Source organism: Molossus molossus, unplaced genomic scaffold (assembly GCF_014108415.1).
Source record: "Molossus molossus isolate mMolMol1 unplaced genomic scaffold, mMolMol1.p scaffold_m16_p_13, whole genome shotgun sequence".
In the NCBI taxonomy this organism is placed as follows: domain Eukaryota; kingdom Metazoa; phylum Chordata; class Mammalia; order Chiroptera; family Molossidae; genus Molossus; species Molossus molossus.
Window position 1 is genome coordinate 27,998,897 of NW_023425348.1, and position 22,579 is coordinate 28,021,475.

The 22,579-nt window shown below is 39.9% G+C and overlaps 1 protein-coding gene across 1 annotated transcript in view; it reads right to left on the bottom strand.

The window, feature by feature from the left end:
* The window catches only part of DEUP1 (deuterosome assembly protein 1), an 86,372-nt gene extending 64,465 nt beyond the window's left edge, over positions 1–21,907 (bottom strand). The window contains exons 1-3 of the mRNA XM_036259743.1: positions 21,845–21,907; positions 6,525–6,696; positions 5,070–5,165 (exon numbers count right to left, since the gene is read on the bottom strand). Coding sequence (XP_036115636.1) covers positions 5,070–5,165; positions 6,525–6,696; positions 21,845–21,891 — 315 coding nt within the window. The 5' untranslated portion in view covers positions 21,892–21,907. The remainder of the gene's footprint in view (positions 1–5,069; positions 5,166–6,524; positions 6,697–21,844) is intronic.
* Positions 21,908–22,579: the final 672 nt, after the last annotated feature.

Genomic DNA, 22,579 nt, shown 5'->3' on the forward strand with positions numbered 1-22,579 from the left:
AACTCAAGAGAAGGAAACTCTATTGCATTTAACCATGTTTTTACTCTTTTCAGTGTTTTTTCTTCCTTCCTGATGTTTCAAGATTCTTTCTTTATCATTGCCTTTCTGCTAACAGAACTTCCGTTAGCCATCCTTTTAGTGCAGGTCTATTGGTGACAAATTCTCCTAGTTTTCCTTCATTAGAGAATGTCTCAATTTCCCCTTCATTTTGAGACATAGAATTCCTGGACATAGAACTCTGGGTGGACACTTCTGTTCTTTCAGTAACTGAAACATGTTCCATGGGCTCCATGGGTTTGGATGAAAAATCTGTTACCTGAATTTTGTTTTTCCCCTATAGGTCCGATGTTATTTCTCTCTTGCTGCTTCCAATATTTAGTTTTCAGAACTTTGACTACAGTGAGTTGTTTTTTGGTGTAGGTTTCTTTGGGTTTAACATGTTTGAGTTTCAATAAGCTTCTTGAATCTGTAAGTTTACATCTTTTGCCAAGTTTTGAAACTTTACAGCCATTACTTCATGGAATACTTTTTCATTCCCACCCTTTTCTCTCCCCTCCTTCTGGGACTCTGATGACACAAATCTTCAGTCTTTTCTTATAGTATTTATGTGTCCTTGAGGTTAATTTTCTGTTAGTCTATTTTCTCTCTGTTGTTCAGATTTGGTAATTTCTATTTTTCTATTTTCAAGTTCATTGATTTTTTTTTCTGTTTTCTGTATTTTCTGTCTTCTGTATTCTGCTTTTAAGTACATCCATTGAATTTTTTTTTAGTTTGGTTATTGTATTTTTCAGTTATAAAGTTTCTAACTAGTTGTTCCTTATAATTTCTTTGCTAAAACTTTCTAAGTTTTCATTTGTTTCGAGTATGTTTGTAAATTGCTCATTGAAGCATTTTTATACCAGATGCTCTGAAACCCTTGTCAGGTAATTCTAACATCTGTGTTAACTCGAATTTGGCATCACTTGATTATCTTTTCTCATTTAAGTTGAGATCTTTCTGGTTCTTGGTATAATGAGTGTTGTTGTTTTTTTGTTTTTGTTTTTAAATTGAAACCTACACATTTTGGGTATTATGTTATGACACTCTGGATTTTATTTATAATGTACTTTAGCAGTTCTCTTCTGATAACAGTCCAGCGGGGAAAACTGAAGGCTACCTCATCACTTCCAGTTGGCGGTGGAAGGCTAGGGTTTGGCCTTGGTTGGCAACCTGGGAAAGGTATTCCTTCCTACTGTGGAGTGGAAGTGGGACTTCAGGCTCCCCACTAGTCTTTCACTGACGCCACCTCGACTGGAGGGGCACAGGTGCCTTGTTACTGCTTCTCACACAGCCTTTAGAGAGACTGTGGTGAGGGTAGGTAACCTTGTTACCACAGTGGGGTGGTGAACATCCTGATTCCTCAGTAGGCTTCCCCATACCGTCCCAGAGAGGAAGAGGAGGCATGCCTCATCGCCAGCAGATGGACATAGAAGTCTAGGCTCTCCACACCGTCTCCACTGATACCACGGGTTGGAGAGGGCTTTGTTTCTGCCCAGCGGCAATGAAATTCCTGGCTCTTCACTGTTTTCTCTGATACCTCCCAGGTGGGGGCGAGGCAGGGCTGGGCTGCATTGTTATACCCTGGTGAGGATGGAAACCTCGGCTGTCTACTAGGTTTCTGCTGGTGGGGTGGGGTGGGGATAGAGTCTTTCTCTGCAGTGTTTGGCTGGAGTGATCATGTTTAATCTTGCTAGGCTTTTTGTTGGTCTTTTGGCTGAAGAGAGAGACTTTCTTTGGGATTCTTTTGTTTGTTGTCATTGGAGTGTCTGGGTTGCTGACTTCTCTGTTACTCACTCTGGGTCATAAGAGGCGAATAGAAACCCCAGGGAACTCACTATCATGTCATTCCTTGGGTCCCATGGTCCTAATTGGTCTGTCTCTTTTCTCCACTTCTGAGTCTTCTTACACTCTTTTATAAATAATGTCCAGGGTGTCTAGTTGTATTTAGTAGGAGGAATAGGGAAAATTAAATCTACTCCATCTTTTCAGAAGTGGAAATATCATATATATATATATATATATATATATATATATATATATATATATAACAATTTTATTATGGTTAGAAAAAAAAGAAAATACCCCTATTATAAAAAAAAAAGCAATTTCTACAAGAAAGCTTTGACAGAGTTGAGTTATTCAAGGCAGAGTGCGGTAAAGTGTATCCCTGGGATATGTTAGAAAAATGAAATTGTAAATAAACCAGGAATTTCAAAGAAGGAAGCTGCAGAATAAGCTAGCAGCAACAAAAGCACGTTGGCCACACAGAGCATTTTCTGGTTAGAAAAATGACATACTACTAGTTACGATGCAAACGGGGTCAGTACACAGCACTTTTTTCTTTGACTTTTTACTTCCTTCCCTCTTTCCTTCTCTTCTGCACCCCGCAATTCTCCTCTTTCCTTTCTTGTAGCCAGAAAAGAAAAGAAAAGCAGAAAAGGGCAGAGGAAGTAGATAGCTGTTCTCTCAATAATAATGTAGTGTTTCCAAAGTGTCTTCTATGAAACACCTGTTTACAGTGTTTACCTTGTAATACTGTACTACAGCATTAGTAGGTTTGAGTTTAAAAAATAAAAAGGGTTCCGCGGTCAGATATGTTTGGAAAATGATGGATTAAAAGGCTAAGTGCGTGTGTTTAAAGCAGGACTTCTCACAGCCTCTAAGGTACTAAAATGCACTGTGAATATCCAGGAGCAGAGGGGGAAACACTTCCTAAGTTCAGTTCAGCCAAACCTCGGTTCTCGAGCATCGCCCATCTCGAACAATTTGGTTCTTGACAAAGTTGTTCATGGAAAAAAATGTCTTGGTTGTTGAACAAAACTTGGGTTCTCGACCAGAGAACCCTTTTATGCTGATGCCTGTAGGATCAGTCACGTGTCTCTCAGGCGACAAACAAAGGAGAGAATGCGCAAGTATGAGTCAGTGTGCCCTAAGCCTGGGGATGTTAGCATCTCAGGATATGGTGCTGTGAATATTTCCATGTTTTTTTGTTTGTTTGTTTGCTTTTGTTGCTGCTTATTATTATTAAATACGTACAGTAAGTTACCGTGGGTCCTGAGAAGGTTAGGGATAGCAGCAAAGTGAAAAGGGAAGTTGTAAGAACAATGATAGAGCTTACAAGAAGTAACTGCAAAGTACGATAGAGACGTTCCTGTGTCTGATCTGGCTACCCAGTAGGCATGGCGAACTGGGCGAAGTGGGCGGTTAGCACAATTTAAAACATAAAGAGGCCAGCAAGAATGCTGATGTTGCCCTGGCCGGTTTGGCTCAGCGGTTAGAGCGTCGACCTGCGGTCCAGAGAGACCTGGGTTCGGTTCCCGCTGAGGGTGCGCACGTACCTCGGTTGCGGTTTGTCCCTGACCCTGGTTGGGTCGTGCAGTTGGCAACCACTCAATGTGTCCCTTTCATGTCGATGTTTCTCTCTCTGTCTCCCTCCCACTCTATCTGAACAAAATATGAAAAAAATGTCCTCGGGTGAGGATTAAAAAAAAAAAAAAGAATGCTGATGTTGCTAAGGGTGTGAAAATGCTCATGAGACAACACTAACAGGCAACTGAGAACTGGGCATCTAGAACAGATTAATTCACTAGAACAGATTAATTCAGTTTACATTATATCTAATGGGAACAAATCGTTCAGTTTCTTAACAGCTGCTTCTTGAACAGCCTTCTGGAATGAATAAGTTCGAGAACTGAAGTTCCACTGTGTTAGCATTTCACAGGACAAATTTCTGTGAAATTGCCATGAAGATAGATATTCGTTGGTTAGCCAGCAGCCACACAAAACATCAAATGTCTAGGATTTATATATTAAATGATTGCTCAACACCTGTAAACAAGGCACAACACTTTTTAACAATGGGCATTAAAAAAAAGCCAGAAATTAAAGATTTGGTAAACATGACTGAACTAATTAAATATAATTTAGAGAACATACTTAACTTGGGTCTAAATTTCTACTTATTTTCAAACTTATTCCAGATCACAATCTTTTTGTTTATACTGAAGAATTATAGTGATTTAATATTTATGTTGCAATTTTAGGGTTTCCTCTTTATAGAAAATGCAAGGTGGATTGATGCAAGTGTTAAATGCTTTGAGTCTCAGCAAGGGAAAACCATATAGTACAGTTCATAATTCAGGCTACCACCTAGTGGCAGCTGTTTGAATTGCAGGCAAAGTGTCTATGGCTTGTAAGATCATAACTATAATGTGACATCAAATGTTTCAAATTCCAATATTAATGGCTGGTAACCTCCTTAAAAAGGTACTTAAGAAGAAGCATTAACTACTTTGGGCTCTGTTAACTATATTACCATTTAAAAAAATCTTTTTACTTCAATAAAAGTTGGTTGTAAAGTATAATTTCACGATCAAACTGTATTTTCCACTGATACATGTACTAAATGAAGCAAGAATATATCATCTACTGGACCTGAGCTGCTCAGATGATTATTGCCTTATGTGTTGTCTGTATGATGGAGGGAAGACATTTTGCTTTCCAGTACAGTGGGGAGACAGGAATAATAAGAAAGAAATCAGCATCCCTCTCATCACATATGCAGAGCCCTATCATTTCTGAAACAGTCAACCAGTAACAAAGTAATGAAACCCAGTTTTGTTCTTTCAGTTATCTATTTCATAATAGCAACTGTGCACCTTTTAAATTGCCACAGAAAAAAAGAACTTCCCTACTAGGGAGTAATGACTCCAAAATACTAATTTTGTGTTTGCTGGTGGTGTTGTTCACATAGCTGTTCATTATATAATTAATCAGCAAGTCACTTGATAAACAGAAAGCTATTAGTCTGCAGTGTGCTAACAGTTAAAGAGATACACAGCTGACAATCAATAAAAGACCAAATCAATACATATAAAACAAGGAAAGACAGGGCCAAACATATAGCCTGTAGTTAAAATATAAGAACTCTTGCTTATATTAAAAACAATGCATTTTAACAAAATTAACACAATTTTATAGGTCAAAATATATATCAAAATGTATGATATTAAATAAATCAGTCTCCTTACTTGAGCTTTTAGGGTCTGTAGTTGTCCTTCATAATTCTGAGTCATTGCTAAATTACATTTTTCCAGACTGTCCAACTTTTGTCTAAGTAATCCCACCTGCATTAAGAATAAAATTTAATTTTGATTTTGCTAAATTTTGCCTGACACAGTAAAAAATATGAAAGAGAGAGGTACAATGAAAATAAAACTGCTGTACCAACCAGGAATAAATATTTGTACTGCAGTGCTTAAAATAGCTATTACTAATTACATTCACAAAAACCAAACTCTGTTGGCACTACTCCACAGCACACACATCAGCAAAGCACGTATGGATGTTTGACAAAAGATCGTTATCACCATCACACTTCCTGTTAAGGTCTGGAGTTTACGTTGCATTATCTGCCTGGCAGGCTTATGTTACTGTTACTCGGGCAGCACCTCTGCCGACACACATCAGCTCTTGTTTTAAGCCCCACTGCCATCCATGGGAGCTCTGCTTTGGTGGGACGATGGAATAATTGGTACATTTCTATAAGAACTAACATGAAAAAGAAAAATGTCGGACAGGAGTTCTTAGGGATTTGGCTTACAGAACTTGTCTGCTTGAAAAGCAGGGGAACACCTGTTTATTCATGTCATCACAGGTATGCAAGTGAGAGAATAGTCCCTGGCACATGTGCTGGGAAGGGTAACCAGAGCCAGTAACTCAGTGAATGATACCAAACAATAACATCGTTAACGATGCCAAAAACCAAGTTCCAGCCAGAGGCCAACAAAGGTGGGAAAACGGCTGCTGAGCACGTTGACAGATGAGGTAAACATTTCTCTTCTGCCTTGCCCAAAATAAAAATTCAGACACAAAAGTCCACCGTAGGTACAGTGTATGGTTTCCCTGCACGCCTCTGCAGGCCGAGAGCACTCCACGTTCCGCTACGACCTCTGCAGCCTCGCAGGGGCTTAGGGCACGCCTCTCGACTGGGTGCCCAGGCGCGCACTCCCACACTCCCACACACGCACACACACACACACCCACACACACATACACACGTCCACCCCTCACCAAACTCTTGACAATTCACTTCTTTCAGGAAATATTTTTCTAGTAGATTGGAAAGTGCAAATGCTCTTGAACTCTGCCTTGTCCAGGGTACCAGCTTTGACAACAATATTTCTACAGCAGCAAAAGCACTGACATGTTCCCTTGCCAACAGCATTTATTGCACACACATAGTGAATGTTTGTTTACTTTTCCAGATGGTGCTGATTCCATATTTCTGTTTGCATCAGCACATTTTTACGGGTTTAGGCTGTGTCACTTACGTTGACAGAACACAGTTAGCCCATTATCACAGAATTTGCTATTGCTGATGCCTCATAAAAACTGTGTGTAATAAAAAAACATAGTCTGATAGACTAAATACTATTTAGACCAATCTGAAGAATTCACCGTTTATTAACACACATGTTCAGTACCTCTTGACCCTTCTGATCCAAACAAGTCTGTGCATTTGCCAGCTCTTGATCCCGAAGATCTAACCTTGTCTCCAGAGCCCGCATCTTCCGTTCCCAGTCCAATTTCTTGTTGCTTACCATGATGTCGATTTGTTCCATTAATTCCTGAAGCTCAGCCTCACACGGAGAAGCTCTGCCAATTGTAGGAAAGTAAAATACACTTGTAAAAAGGTAAGTATAAGGGCAAGAAAAATTATTACAGTGCTCTGAATAAATATTTCCTCAAATTGTTCAATTATGGAAATAGGAAGAAGTCTGGAAGCTAAAGGTTAATTTTTTTTTAAATTAAAACTAAAAGCTAATTTCAGATCAGTGTATATATCTCAAATATTTTAAATGACATTTTCTAAAATATAGTTGCCGCCACAATATAACACAATGTGTCAATAAAGTCACTGTCTGCATTCTCTTCCGAGTGCTGGTGGTAGCACATGGATGTCCCTGAACCAAAACTTCTGACTCAGACAAGGGAGTTCTAAAATGAAAACACCCTGTGTGGATTATGTCAGAAATAAGTGTGCAATAAAAGTTAACTAACTTATTAAATAAATACAATTTTTAGAGTATGCGAATTCTAAGGAAAATTCTAATTATGAAAAATGGTTCAATGTTCTCGCGTGTGAATATCCATGGACCTATGTCTATCATAAGGTGAGAAGGGTTGATGGCAGGCAAACGGGGACTTCTGTTGTGTCTGTCAGGAACAGAAGAGAAAGCCCAGTCAAGGTAGGACCAGGTTCAAGGGTACTGCTACCTGGGCTACAGGCTGCTCCTCCAGGAGGAGAACTTCGTGTGTTCTGACTGGTGTCTGTTTGGAAGGAATCTGATCAGGCAGATGTGGGCAGAGGAATGTCAGTCTTTACACAGTGGATATGCTATTATTGGAGGTAGCAATATCTTGGGTTTCTGAGGGTCTGTTGTGTTTGAACAAGACCCTTGGTAATAACTAGAATCAAAGAGATGAGAGTTGATGGGAAGAGAGGTTGCTGGCTGCTTCCAGGGCAGGGTTCTCCGTCAGAGAAGGGACCTGGCAGAGTCCGGTCATTGAACTTGGAGAAGCAGGTAGATATTGCAGCCTCAGACTTCAGGTTAAGGAGCACACACATGTCCATATTAGAAGAGCAAGTTATTTCAGTATCCATTTAATGGCAGCGGTGGGGCTTCTGGTATATTTGTGTAGCTGGGGGGAAGGCAGGAGGAGAGGCAGGTGCAAAGTGACATTTTCTCCATTTAGTTTCACCAAATCATAATTTTAGGGCTAATTAAAGATCATTTAGCATTTTGAAAAAACTGAGGCCCAGTGAGGTCAAAGTCGCACATTAATTAGTGAAAGAGCCAGAACTAGATTGTAGGCAGCTGCTTCCCATCTCAAGCTCCTTCCTGTGTTCCACACTGGGAAAGATGTGGTGTTTGGAATAAGAACTTGCTTGATATGTATAATACAAATGAGCTCCATTGCACTATGGTTAGGAACAGGTATTAGAACCCAAAGAACTCACAATTTCCAGAATCACTTTCTAAAATTCCCAGAGTCAACCCAAATAAGGGACGTCCCTTTGAATGGTTTATTCAACAGTAGAGAGGTTTTAAATACAAACTGCCATTCTGAAGTCTAGTAGCATTCCTGGGATAAAGCCCAAAGACGCTCAAGGTTTACTTAAAACCTAAAACAAATCTGAGGAAAGGAAGTACTAATTCCCCTATAAAAAAATCTTGATTGAATTTTAATTGGCATTATGGTGTGGGGAAAAACAATGGAACAAAAAGAATGGTTTTCACACCATTTTCTTTTTCATAACAACATGTATGACCCTTTACTGTAAATAAACTTTGCTTATTTTTTTTCTGCTTTGTATAAACTCTAAAAGAAAAGGACTGTTTCAGCCTTGTTCATCACTGTCTCACCAGAGCTCAGCACAGTACCCCAGTACATAACAGATGCTCAATAAATTTTTGAAAAATAAACAAATGAGTTATTTTCATCACTATCTTTTTTGCATGTAGGAATATACTATGCTAATGGAATTAAAACATAGGCCTACAGTAATGTGTGGCATAATGTAAGCTACTAAATCAATATTGTTAAATAAATGAATGAATGGGTTTATTTCCTGGTTATGACTATGCTATGCAAAAGTTAGGACAGTACACTCTTGGGGTAGAAGGACTTTTACAAGTTATCTGGTCCAACAACCCACACAGTGTCTACGTATCTTCCACATATGTTTCTTAAGAGAATTGTCTATCACACCCTACCTATCAAGAGGCAGCCGGCCTAAGATGTTTCATTGGTAACAAAGCTATTAAGTGATTCTGGTGCAGGTTAAGGTTAGTGATCTGGCCCTGGCCGGTTTGACTCAGCGGTTAGAACGTCCGCCTGCAGTCCGGAGAGGCCCAGGTTCGGTTCCCGCTAAGGGCATGTACCTCGGTTGCAGTTTGTCCCCGGCCCTGGTTGGTCGTGCGGGTGGCAGCCACTCGATGTGTCCCTTTCACATCGATGTTTCCCTCTCTCTCCCTCCCACTCTGTCTGTACAAAAAATGGAAAAATGTCCTCGGATGAGGATTAAAAAAAAAAAAAAGGTTAGTGATCTGTTTTGCAGTATCAGTGCCAAAAGGTCATCCAGTCTACGTCTGAATTCTTCCTTTAGCAGGTAACCACGGACTCACTTGGTATCTAGATAGTTTGAGTGTTTAAAAGTTCTTTCTTATAATGAAGAACTTTTTCATCCACTGGTTCTAATGTAATCCACTGTACTATTCAGAACAAATGTTTTTTTAATACAGTTAACCTTAAAGTACTTGAATACAGTTATCAATATGAAAACACAGTTATCAGTGCACCTCCAGATTCTTCCGAGTCTTCTCAACCTTCCCTACTAGAGACTGAACATACAGACAATGGCCAGAGCACATGATAACAGACTCTAATCCATAACCTCTAGAGCAATAGTCCTAGAAGGGTCAGGACTTGGTCAATGACTGACAGCTTCCTTTATTTTTGCCCCACTTTCAACTCAGGTCCAACTGAAGAAAGCCAAATATGCTCCTCAAATCAATCACGTAGGATGCCCCACTTCTAATATCCTGCCTCCAGCTTCTCTGTGCCAATAGCTTTCAGTTAGAGCATACGTGAGGCCTTTGGTTCACCATAGAGCTTTCCTACTTCCCTGCCTGTTTTTGAGGCTGGGAAATGCAAGTGATGGTTGCTGATCCCCTTGCTCTAGCCAGCTCTGGATTCAATAGGCTTCATTTGTTCCCATTGGGTGGTCTTTGTTTATTTCCACAAGTATCTTTATTTCCTTCAATTGCTCATAGAGATTTCTTTTTCCTCTGTCACTCACTACCTAGCCTATTGGTTGGAAAATACTAGATGATTAATATCCATATGTTGAATGAATAAAAAAAAATTAATGACTACAGTAAGATTTTCAGATCTTTCATAATCCCGGGGGCTCTCCTCTGAATATGTTCCTGTTTGTTGGTTTCCTCCTTGAGACATACCACTTAGAACTTTCGGTGTGATCTAGGCATGATCTAATCAGCTTGGAGAGGGGCTCTCACATCCTTTGTTTTAGGTGCCATGCACCTTTAGTCAAGCAGATCAAGATTAGCTTTGAATTAGGGAGGGGGGAGGGCAAAGTAGTGCTATCATACCTTTCACGGTGCTTTTATTCTTGTCTAAACACCTTATTTCTTTTTCATACATGCTGCAAGGAAAGCCACTTAGTCACTGTCTTCTGCTTGTTTAGTTTTTTGGGGGGTGTACCAAGGTCAGGGCTTTATATTTATCCTTATTAAAATTTAGCTGCATAGTTTCAGCCTCTCCATGTGGCTCACTCATCATGACTGGTTCTTTAATGAAGCAAGCGTTCACTAAGTGGCTGAGGTCCACTGTGTGAGGAGCTGGGAAGATAGAGACACAAGACCAACTGCCTGTGGTAGAGACTTACAGGCAGGCAGGTGCAATGAGACTGATGAACACATGCCGCTCTTTGGGAACAGAAGGGCAGGGTACTGAACAGAGACGTGGGCAGGCTGGCTGTCACAGCCGCCTTCCTAAATGAGGTAACATTGGAGCTTATGTTTTGGGATTCTGTTTCTGTCAGATTATATTCACTATACCTCCCAGGTTTGTGTCAGCTGCAAATTTGATAAACATTACTTGTTTTATATATACATGTGTTTTTGTTTTCATTTCTTCCTTTAGTCAAAGGATAATACTGTGCTAATTATTTCCCTGCACTTCCTCACAACATCCCATCAAGTAGGTTATTATTTCAATTTTAGAAAAGCTGATTGAGGAGCTGAAAAAGAAAAGAGATCCTCCGAGTCTCCCAGCTTTGGAGACTGGGTGGATTGTATCTAACACACTACACTAAGACACACACCACGGCCCTCACTATTTATTGGGATTTTCCTTTGGAGCAATTCACAAGGAAAGGATCCTGGGGTCAGGCCAGAGGTCTAAATGCCTTAAACCAGTGTGTGTGTGTGTGTGTGTGTGTGTGTGGAGGGGGGGTGCACTGAGACTTACAGCAAGATGCGTAAGCCCGGCCGGTGTGACTTAGTGGATGAGTGTCGACCCAGGCACCAAGAGGTCGCCAGTTCAATTCCTGGTCAGGGCACAAGCTCAGGTTGTGGGCCTAATCCCCAGTGGAGGGCATGCAGGAGGCGGCCAATTGATGTTCTCTCTCATCAATGAGTCTATCTCTCCCTCTCCCTTCTTCTCTCTTTAAAAAAATTAATAAAGAAAAAAAAGAAAGAAAGCTGATGATAAATGGAGGTGGTGGCAGTGAGTATGTTGGGAGGGGGAGGGGGATGGAATGTAGAGTCATTCAGAGGGAAAAGAGTTGGGGTAAGATATATGGACCTATGTGTCACTCCAGAGTCCTTTGACATAATGGGCTTACATGCAGGTTCTTAAAAGGGCAAACCTTCATCAGACAGAGGGTAGCTCTGGTGACCATAGAACCTGTTATTGAAACCAGAACAATTTTGAAATTGAGAAGGGCACTAATAATAATTATGCCAGGAGACAGGTGTAAACAGTGATTGTTCTGGGAAAACTGGGATGTAGGGTCAGCCTACTCATCGCCAATCTGGAAAACAGAAGTGGACACACAGGTCTGTAAAAGAATTGTGAGTTCAATTCGGGACATGAGAGATAACGGAATAGAAATGGATCTTCAGCTCAGGAAGAGAAGGTTCACAAGGCAAATGTGGAAGTCCTCGTGGAGACAGGAGAGGAGGGAGGGAGAGAAGCGCAGAGAAAAGGTCAGAGACTGTTCCGTGGAACGTGGAATAGCCTGGGAAAATGAGCTTCCAGAAGGCTGATGAGCAATCATATCAGGTCTTAATTTTTTCAAAATAGTTTTAGTGAAACTCATTCTAAAATGTATGGGGTGAGGGGGGAGAGATAAACCATATGCATGTGTGCATGAACAATGGACATGGACAACAAAGCTGGGGACAGGGCGGGGAGGGAGGGGGAGAGGGTATCAGTGGGGGAAAAAGGAGAAACATCTGTAACAAAAATAAATTAATTAATTAAATAAAAAATAAAAAATAAAAGAAATCATCACCTCATTAAAAAAATAAATAAAATATATGAATGTATATTTGTCTTAGCTATATTACTATCTATTTAGCTATACTAAATATAATTTAACTTTTCCATGGTGGCTCACAGACCCTATCGTGCACATCAAATGCTGTATCACACCAGAAACACCAACAGAAGCAAGTGGGAGAGGCTCCACGGGAAGTCCTAGAATCGCTTCCATAGCCGCGTCTGTGGTGTTAGCCTGCTCTTTAAGTCAACTGCCTCCTGAAACAATGCAGCGAAAGTTGTAGTATTGATGACTTTTGGGTCATAGTTTCATGGTTGCCCTTGTTCAGAATTAATTATTATAGATAAAAGTGGCTTTTCCTCCAGCACTGTCCTTGTCCAAAAATGTTATTTACTCCCTCATTAGTGTTTGCTGACTTAGCAACATTACAACTCCCACTTTTGCTGCGTATTTGAGATGGTGGCTCATATTCAGTCTGTTCTTCTCTCTAGTTTGTAATAATCTCAATGTTGGGGTGTGGAGGAGGCACAAATCCTACCATCCCACAAAACATACTTGAAAGTACTTATAAAGGCCTTATTTCAAAGCCTTTGTCATAATCATCGAAGAAAGACATTGATAGAAATAAAATGCAATGTGACAGCTTCCAAGTCTCTATCAATGTTTCTCAGGTACATGCAAATTTAAAATTTCCTTTTTAGTTCTAAAAAAAGTGGAAGATCTGTTAAAATATCTACGTTACAGATAAACAGTATATAATATAGTATACTATTCACATTCTGAATAACATCTTGGTTTACAGATCAAATGAGGTGAGAAGACATTGAAATATTAGCAGGCACTGACCTGCTTCCCTCAGGGTGATTTTTATAATTATCTAGAAGCGCCAGTAATTTCGCTATTCTCATAAACTTATATATTTGAAATATTATTTCACATTACTACATACAAAGATATTATACAATTAATAATAAACAAATTTAATAAGCCAATTAAAATTCCCTCTTTCCAAAAGGTCTATTGTTGAGAGATGCAGTGTTAGTATGCATGAGGATAGTCATTTTACCTTTTTGTTCTTTTGTTAATCCTCACCTGAGGATATTTTTCCATTGATTTTTTTTTTTTTTTTAGATAGAATGGAAGGGAGGGAGGGGGCAAGAGAGAGAAACATTTGATGTGAGAGAGACACATTGATTGGTTACCTCCCAAAAGACTCCAGCTGGGGCTAGGGATAGAACTTGCAACCCAGGGATATGCCCTGACTGGGAATTGAACCTGAGACGCTTTTTCCTCAGGCTGATGCTCTGACCACCGAGCAAAACCAGCAAGGGTTTACCATTTTCTATTTAAAACTAGAGTGTTATTTCACTGGACCCCAACAATGAAAAATTAGGCAAACATTGATAAAAACTGTTTTTCCGATGCTAGAAAACTAAGAAATACACTGTTTCCCAAATGTTAGAAATTTCTAATGAACCTTCTGATGTCAGCTTGTTCTGACAACTTCCAAATCTGTTATCTTATTCTTATCTTCTATGTGGCTAGTTGCCTACCCTATGCATCCTTCCTTCCATACTAACAGAGCGCTGATGTTATTCGGAGTGGAACTGTATTCAGCTAAAAACACAACTAGAGCTCCCTTGGGGCAAGGCCTGGCCATTGAACAAAATCTGGCCTGTGAAATGTAATGGAAGTTGCCATGAAGCTATTTAAAGAGGGCCACAGCAGCTGCGTGGTGTCCTACACATTCCTCACATTCACTACTTCAGGGCACGTGGCCTGAGGGCTAGTGGACAGCTTCATTAGTGTCTCACAGGAATCTTTCCCTTCCTTCCTCCCTCTCTCCCCTTCCCCCTTCCCACTCCCACTAGGAAGGGGGAGCCCACTCCTTTCCTTCCTAGTTTCTTTCTTCCCTTTCAAAATCAGTCATTGAATTCTTACAATCACCCAGCACTGTGCTAACATGGGATCTATCTTTAAAGTTGGACAGATCAGGATTTTACCCCAGGTCTACTTCACTTTTCTTCTTCAGAGACACAAGAAACTAGAACTTGTCAAATCTGATTACTCTGGAGAGGAGTATGTGTGGGTGGGTGGGATAAATATGATGTGGGGAGAAGAATAGGGTATGGTCTGGGCCATTCAAAAGGCAAGAAAATTAATCAGTTTAAAAATAATTTTCACCCTGGCCAGTTTGGCTCAATGGTTAGAGAGCTGGCCTGCGGTTCAGTTCCCACTAAAGGAACGTACCTTGGTTGCAGTTTGTCCCTGGCCCTGGTTGGTCGTGTGGGTGGCAGCCACTCGATGTGTCCCTTTCACGTCGATGTTTCTTTCTCTCTCTCTCCCTCCCACTCTATCTGAACAAAAAATGGAAAAATGTTCTCGGGTGAGGATAAAAAATAATAATAATAATAATTTTCAGTGTGCAAAAATAATATATCACCACAATTTATTAAACTACCAATATATTGACTTACATTAGAATTATTTTACAAGCTACAATTAAAACTGTATTTAACTCACACAAAACTGAGAAGTCAAGTTGTGATTATCAGTTAATACACTTCAGAGTTGGAAAGGACACTTTCAAGGTTAAGAAAGATGCACACATGGAAGGGTAGTGCTTTAAAGGACTTTTCTGAATTCAGATGTGAGAAGTTATGCTTTAATATTCATCTGCTTTGGTTTTTTGAAAATATGACTTTAATAGCAGATAAAAATTTTGGCAGATCATGTAATAGCACCTAGATTTTTAGGAAGGATTTGACAAGATTCAATGAATGAGATCAATGGCTCAGATGTAAGTCAGAATAAAAAGTAAATGATTCAGTAGAGAAAAATGAGACTTTTGGTTGAAGATGGATGAATATGCACATTTTATTCCCTTCCAAAATCCTGCTAAAATAAAGTAAGGGGATATTTTTAACCCATAAGGTTACACCTACAAGGACAAAAATAATGGGAGCTAGGAATGGAGAAAACCTTGAAACAACCCGAGCGGGTATTTCTGGAAGTAGGAAGTAAATGCTGGCAGCCCGACATATCCCCTCCCATGAGGAGAATTTAGAAGAGTGTTTTGTGGCTCTGATTAGTCTGAGACAGAACACCGACAGAGACTAGACTGATGACCATAAAGACCCCTGTCAACGAGCCCCACCCTCTACATTAAAGCTTCCTGTCAGCTTTTGACTCTACCACCCTTAAACAAGCAGTCGGGAATCACAACCATTTGGAGAAAGCCATTCACACAACTAGGTCAAATAGAAACAGAAAAACACTTTTGAAGAAAATTATGCGGAAAGAAGAAAACTTCAAAAAATTTATAATTAAGATACTAGAATGATTAACTCCAGGAAAAGCAAAATGTTGTGCATGAAAGGAGAAGTAATCACAGTATACTATGTGGCTCAGAGGTGAGGATCATTTATAAAGTCATTACAAGGCAAACAGGATATTGACCCAGCCAAGATGATGATGTATTGGGAGAACAGAGGAATCGAAAGTGTGACTGTATGTGTGTATGTCAATAGATAATGTCTAAAACTGAAAAATCAAGTAGTAGCAATATAAGCATGTTATTTAGAGATATGGAAGTAAATACCAAAATAATTAGCCAGAAGAAAGTACCTCTGGGGAGGGAACAATAAATTGCTGGGTTTTTTTTTTTTTTTTGGTTTTGTTTTGTTTTGGTAACTGATAAAGAACAAAATGATTTTTTAGACTCTGTACATATATAACTAAGTAAAGGAAGATCTGGATAAATGTTCTTTATCAATTCATATGTGTATCCACTTATACAAGGAAATTGACATTTAAAAAATATAACACTCCAGAATTTGTACATTTTGAGACTCTATGTATGTGTTTCATTGACCTTAACATTGCTCAATGCATTTGTGGAATTGCCATTTAGAAATGACTTTCAGAGGTAAGTTTATTAAATGTAAGCTTTAATCAACTTAAATATACTAGATTGCATAACACCTGGGTCGGTGGCTATGCCTGAGCTCTGAACCGAGTTGCAGCTGCGCTGTGGTTGCTGGACAGATTTCTTTGGCAAACCTAACTGAATTCTCTTTGAGAGTAGCAGAGGCTGGGAGAAAGGTGGCGCTGTGGAGCAGCTGTTAGGGTTTGGGGAGACTACAAACTGAGGGTCATGGAGAAGTACACCAGAGCTATACCCACAGAATAACCAACTGTAAAGAAATTGCTATAAGAATCAAGAGATAGTTTCTAACAATCTTATTCATATTTTAATGAGTCAAGGGTATATTGCGTTGATTAAAAAAAGTAATCTAGAATGTTAAAGGAATAGCAAAATAAATGTACAAAAAGTTCTTGGAAATAAAAACATGGTTACCAATACTAAAGATCTCAGTAGAGGCAGGAAAAACAAATAAATAAAACCAAAACAGAATTTAATCATTGCTGAAAAAAATGCGAAAACTCAAGAATCCTCTATAACATAGAGCAAAGAAGACAATTCTTGCTCTATGGAAATTATGAAAGAAAAAGATAAAGGTGTTCTAGGAGATGAGAAGAGACTTATTAATCAAATAAATAGAAGAAAATTTCACTGAGCCGCGAGATTTGAATCGTTAGAATAAAAGTGTTTATCAAATGCTGTGAAGGATTATTAAGAAAGGATCCATACCCAGAAATTTATCCTGGTAAATTCTTAAATTCCAAGGATAAAAAAAAATCCTCTAGCCCTGGCCGGTTTGGCTCAGCAGTTGGAGCATTGGCCTGTGGTACAGAGAGACCAGGGTTCGGTTCCCGCTAAGGGCATGTACCTCGGTTGCAGTTTGTCCCTGGCCCTGGTTGGTTGTGCGGGTGGCAGCCACTCGATGTGTCCCTTCACATCGATGTTTCTCTCTCTCTCTCTTCCTCTCTCTCCCTCCCGCTCTATCTGAACAAAAAATAGAAAAATGTCCTCGGGTGAGGATAAAAAAAGAAAAAAGAAAAAAAAAAAAAAAAGAAATCCTCTAGACATTAAAAAGAAAGAAGGAAAGAAAATACCTGGAAGAATGAGAGAGTGAGACTGGCATTGGCCTTTCCATCTGCCACAGTCAATTCTCTAAGACAACGGGAGTAAAGCAATGAAAGTTTTTGTTTAAAAGTAAAAGTAAGTCCTGGCTGGTTTGGCTCAGCGGTTAGAGCGTTGGCCTGCGGTCCAGAGAGACCCGGGTTCGGTTCCCGCTAGGGGCACGTACCTTGGTTGCAGTTTGTCCCTGGCCCTGGTTGGTCATGCGGGTGGCAGCCACTCAATGTGTCCCTTTCAGGTCGATGTTTCTCTCTCTCTCTCTCTCTCCCTCCCACTCTATATGAACAAAAAATGGAAAAAAAATGTCCTCAGGTGAGGATAAAAAAAAAAAAAAAAAGTAAAAGTAAAACATTTGGACATGTAAAAAGTTTAAAAGTATATCATCCATATTCACTTTTTTTTTCTGAAAATGTATATTTTATTTTAATGACAGAAAATTCTTTGAAGCAAATATCACAAGGTGCATAACTCTGAAGACAGCAGTGCATTGGAACAGGAGTGAGGGATCAGTGATATTTAAGCCCATTTGCAACCCTCTCAGAAGTCATTACATTTCAATATTCAGATGCAACCAGGGTGTTGACAAGTAGTTCAGTATTTTTTCCTCTATCATGTTTTTGTTATTGTTGTTGTTTTTAATTATTCCATCTTTCCTTCCATAAACATTATAAGGGCTTCTTTGCACTTGGTTCCTTTGCAGAAGACATCCGGGTGCCAGCAGGGGTCCAAGGAAGATTGTGCTTAGTCTGTTGATCCTAGTTGATGTGAGTCTGGTCAGGAGGGTCCTGCAAATCTTTGATAAACACTATATGCTTCCCTTATTTTCCAAGGAAGTATGTACTGTTTTTGTAAAACTCAAGCCAAAAGTAGAATCCCTCTAATGATGAGTATGTCTATATGCAAGAATAAGCAGAAGCTGTTAAACAAAGGCTTGGAGTCAGAAAGGCTGAGCATTTCACTCTTTTACAATCCCTCTTCTTTTTGTTGTTCATTCCTTGGTCTTAAAGAAAATAGGGCAACTGAATCCAGGTTCAATTAAGAGGGAGGATTGGCTTTAAGATGAAGTTAGATTTGCCTGCCCCCTGTGTCCCTCTTATCTGGCTCTTACAATCTCACACACCTACCCCTTCCACATTCCCTAAGCCTTAGAGAGGGCATCCTGGATGTTCCAGACAAAAAATAAAGAGCAGTGTTCATTATTGTGTCCCCCAGGACACACACCATGATGAACTGGCCACTGCACAGACACTTCCTTATTCAGCTAACAAGTAATCTAAAGTGATCCTATTGTCTAAGGACCCACGTGCTGAGAGTTAGAAGGTGTGTGCGATTTGCTCAGTGAAGTGTGCACCCCAAGTGGGAATACCCCAAGCAGGAAACACATTTTCTGACAGTTTCTCTGCCATTGTGAGAGCATCAGTCTTGCATCAGGGGAAAGCTTCAACTTACCAGAAAACATACATAAAAACAAGAATATAATGATAACCCAAACCAAGTGGCAGTTGAATAAAATCTTGCTTATGTGTACTATAGTGCATGAAGAAATGCAAAAACAAAACAAAAAGCCAGGGAGCTGGGTTAACAAAGCGGCCATCTCGGGTGTCCCATAGTCCCAGCTATTAATTTAATTTGCAGTCACTGTTTACCCATCCTAATTTCTCTAATTTAGGAACAGACTATTGCCATGTTATAAGAACACTGGGCTGGCAAAGTGTGGCAATGAGGGGTCATTTTTGTAAAAACGGAACGGATTTCATCCACGGGTGCCACACTCTGACCCTCAGGTTCGGTCACTTTGGTGCACGCAATTTTGATGACAGACCTCTTCTGTCAGGATATCTCAGATTCCCAGCGATTTACATATATTTCTGGGACACTTATAATATACTTATACAACATAAAGAAGGCTCGGTGTTATTTTTTATTTGACAACGCTTGCCATGTAATTGCAACACAAAAATCAGCCTAGTTAGTTTAATATTTCTCTTGTGAGGAGAGAAACCAAGTCTTCTGAAGGTGTTCCAGAGGGTTCCCCAATCAAGACTCTATTTATAATTTAAATTTTGCAAAACTTTAAATTTTGAGAAGTTTTTCAAAAGGTGTCAAAAAATTTGGTCATGTTTCTTTTAAAAAGGCCAATAAAATAGATCATGTATACATTCTATAACTAGTTATGTTTGGGGCATATACTCTAAAATCGAATAAAAAGGACAAACTCACTTAAGTATGACTGTTTCGATTAGAAGGAGTTTAGATTGATTATTGTGGCACAAATACCAACACCTAAAATTGGGAGAAATCATGGATAAATTAAAATCAAACCCAGATGTCAGAGAATAATGATCCACCTGCATTATAAATGTTCTGTGTAAAAGCTAGCACCTTAGGCCTTTGCACTTTCTAGCCCTGCTGTCTGGAGCTCTCTTTACCCAGATGTAGTCTCTGCTCAAATGGCACCTTACCGGGGAATCCTTGTTTGACTACCCCATTCACACTCTATTCCTCTCCTCCTTCGCTTACTTTATTTTCTCTGTATCATTGTATTAAACGGGTTTATTATCCCCACCACTGTGCCCACTAACATTGTGCCCCTCGGAACAGTGGTCTCCATTTCGTTCACTGCTCTCTTCCTGGTGCTTCCACCAGTGACTGGCTCATGTAGACTGTGGATCAGTGTTTGCTAAATGCAAGTTGCTCCACAAAACACTGCTGTGTATGGAGGTGACATGGTTGGATAAGTACATAACAAATCCCTGATGAATGATGTTCGATTGTCTTCACGATCTAGATTTTCACATGTTTCTCAATAGCATGTGACACAGAGGCAAAGACAACCTGGCTCTCCTTGCTTTGGAAACTGTGGTGGGCAATGTCCGGTCTCATGCCTACTGTGATGAGTGGGGCAGTTCCTCGTGGAAACTTCCTGTAATTCTCATTCGCTACTGGTTTGTAATCGTACTGTACCAAACAAATTCTGTGGTCCCTCCTAAACTCCAAGTTTTTTAAGGTCTGTTTCTTAATCATCTTTGTATGAACCATAGTGCTTAATGTTGTGCCCGGCATATATTTCTAAAAGAATGAATGAAGAGGAAGAGCAGTGAAGTGGTATCTGGTACTCAGCCTTAGGTTCGAGACCTCCAATCTGCATCTTAGTTCTCCACGCCAAGGACCTAACAATCCAGAATCCTAACCTGGCTCTGCTATGGATACTGGCTGCTGGCTGCTCCCCACAGCTCACTGCCATCCATTCCCAATGTGGCAAAGAATGGGACTGGGGCCAGACATAACTGAATCCTACCTCCTCCACTAACCAGCTGTATATTAGGGGACAGCTCCTGCTTTATTTCTCTTTGTTTTCTACCTTTCTGAGCTCAGTGTGGCAGAGGCTGCTAATTGTCTACCAATATCATTCTTCTTCCTTTTATTGTAGAACTTGTAAACTCTAGCTGGTCATGTGGCTGTCTAGTTAGAGACCACATTTCCCAGCTTTCCTTGTAGCCGACTGTAGCTCTGGGACTAAGTTCTGGCTAACGAGAAGTGAGCAAAAGTGAGGCCTGCCACTTCAAGGTCACAACCCTAAAAGGAATGTTCTTACTCTCTCCTCTTGCCCTTCTGCCCTTTCCTCTAGCAGGAGTACAGTCATGATGATGGGAGCTGAAACCATCACTCTGGGCCCAGAGATGGAAATCATACAGTAAGGATGGCAGAGTTGCTTTACCAGTCCTGGTCTGCTTATATCTGGACGTGTATATGAAATAGAAATGCACTTCAATCTTATTTAAACCACTGTATTTTGGGGGTCTCTTTCATTACAGGAGCTTAGACTATAACTAATATGCCCAATTTCTTAGCTGTGAAATGACAGTAATGCCTCCCAGGACAGTAGGACCATGCAGTAGGACAATAGCTAGAATTATCCAGACGTGTGCAGCTTTCCTTTAGCTTGATGTCAAAGTCATGGTCTGAGCAGAAAACCTGAAAGTGAGACATCTGAGATGATTTGATTACTGCAAAACCAGTCACAGTCAAGAGGCACTATAGTAACCCCACTGAGCTTTGGAGTCAGCCAGAAGCCAGTTAGTTAATGAAACAATAGAAAGAGAAACCTTTGTGGTGCTGGTGGCAGGGAATGGGTGGGGACAGGTATTTGTGAGAAGGAATTTAATTTTTTTATGATGGCGAATGTTATATAAGAATGTCTATTTCTTATCTCCATGAAACTTGTAGTAAAATATCCAGTTTTTGCTGTTTTGAGGCTATGTTTAAGTGTTGAGTTCAGCCTTAAGGACAGCATGGAGGGATGCTTGGACTCAGTGCAGCAAGAAAGGAGCGAGCTGGCCAGGAGCTGCTGCACTGTGGAAACCCAAGGGTACGGGGCCTGTATGCACACCCATCATCCTGGAACACTAAGAAAACTCACTAAAAGTTGGAAAATGGTGATTTCAACTGCAGATCCATAGTCAAAATTAGAGACTCAAACTACAGATTTTTAGTCACTAAAAATCACTAAAAATCTGTCATTAAAATGGCAATTTCCCCCATCCTCCTCACCCCAAATAACTGGCATATCCTTCTATTCATATTACATTTCAAAACTCATGTGTCATCAGGGAGTTTTTGGCATTGTTAAATCCCAATTTACTAAATAGAAATTTCTCAGCACTTACCCCACTGTATTATGGGCTTGGCTCTCCATGTCTCGAAACTGCTGCATCTTTATATTTCTTGATTTTTAACCTGTAAGGGGGAAGAATGATCTAGATTCCTAAAATGCTAACATTTATTAACCTATGAAACAAGAAGATTTTGCTCCTGGCAAGCTGCCATTTAATATGCATTTTTCTGAGTGTAGTAGCTCTTGGTTCTGCAAAATGGAGAAACTTGCACACGTGTGTCCCATGCATTTAGGATATTGCCTTAGTGATGAGTAGATAAAGGGGATACTCGCTCAAAGCAGCGTTCACTTGATGCCAGGTACATGGAGATGAGTAATACAGAATTCCTATTCAAGAGTTTCAGCTAAATGCTGTCAAACTTTCTTTTCTTGTGGATCCTCTAAAAGATTACCGTTATTTGCGTAAATTCTTTATTTGGCCCTTTCTGGGTTTCGGTAGAGATTTAAAACAAAAAGACTAAGAATACCCTAAAAATAGAAATCATACAATTCCTCAAAGGCACTGTGGACACCTGCTCACCCTTTTCACAAAATAGGGGTGTTAGTACATACTTAAAGGGAAAAAAAAGTTCTTTCTCAGCAACAAAGTTTTAACTTCAAGGCAATCTAGGAAGATAAATGGACAAAGTATTGAAAAGGACCTCAACTCCTCTGAATTACTGATAAAAAGTCAAGTAAGCAGCATTCAAGATGGTAGGAAGAGAAGGAAGACCCCTGGGCTCATGTC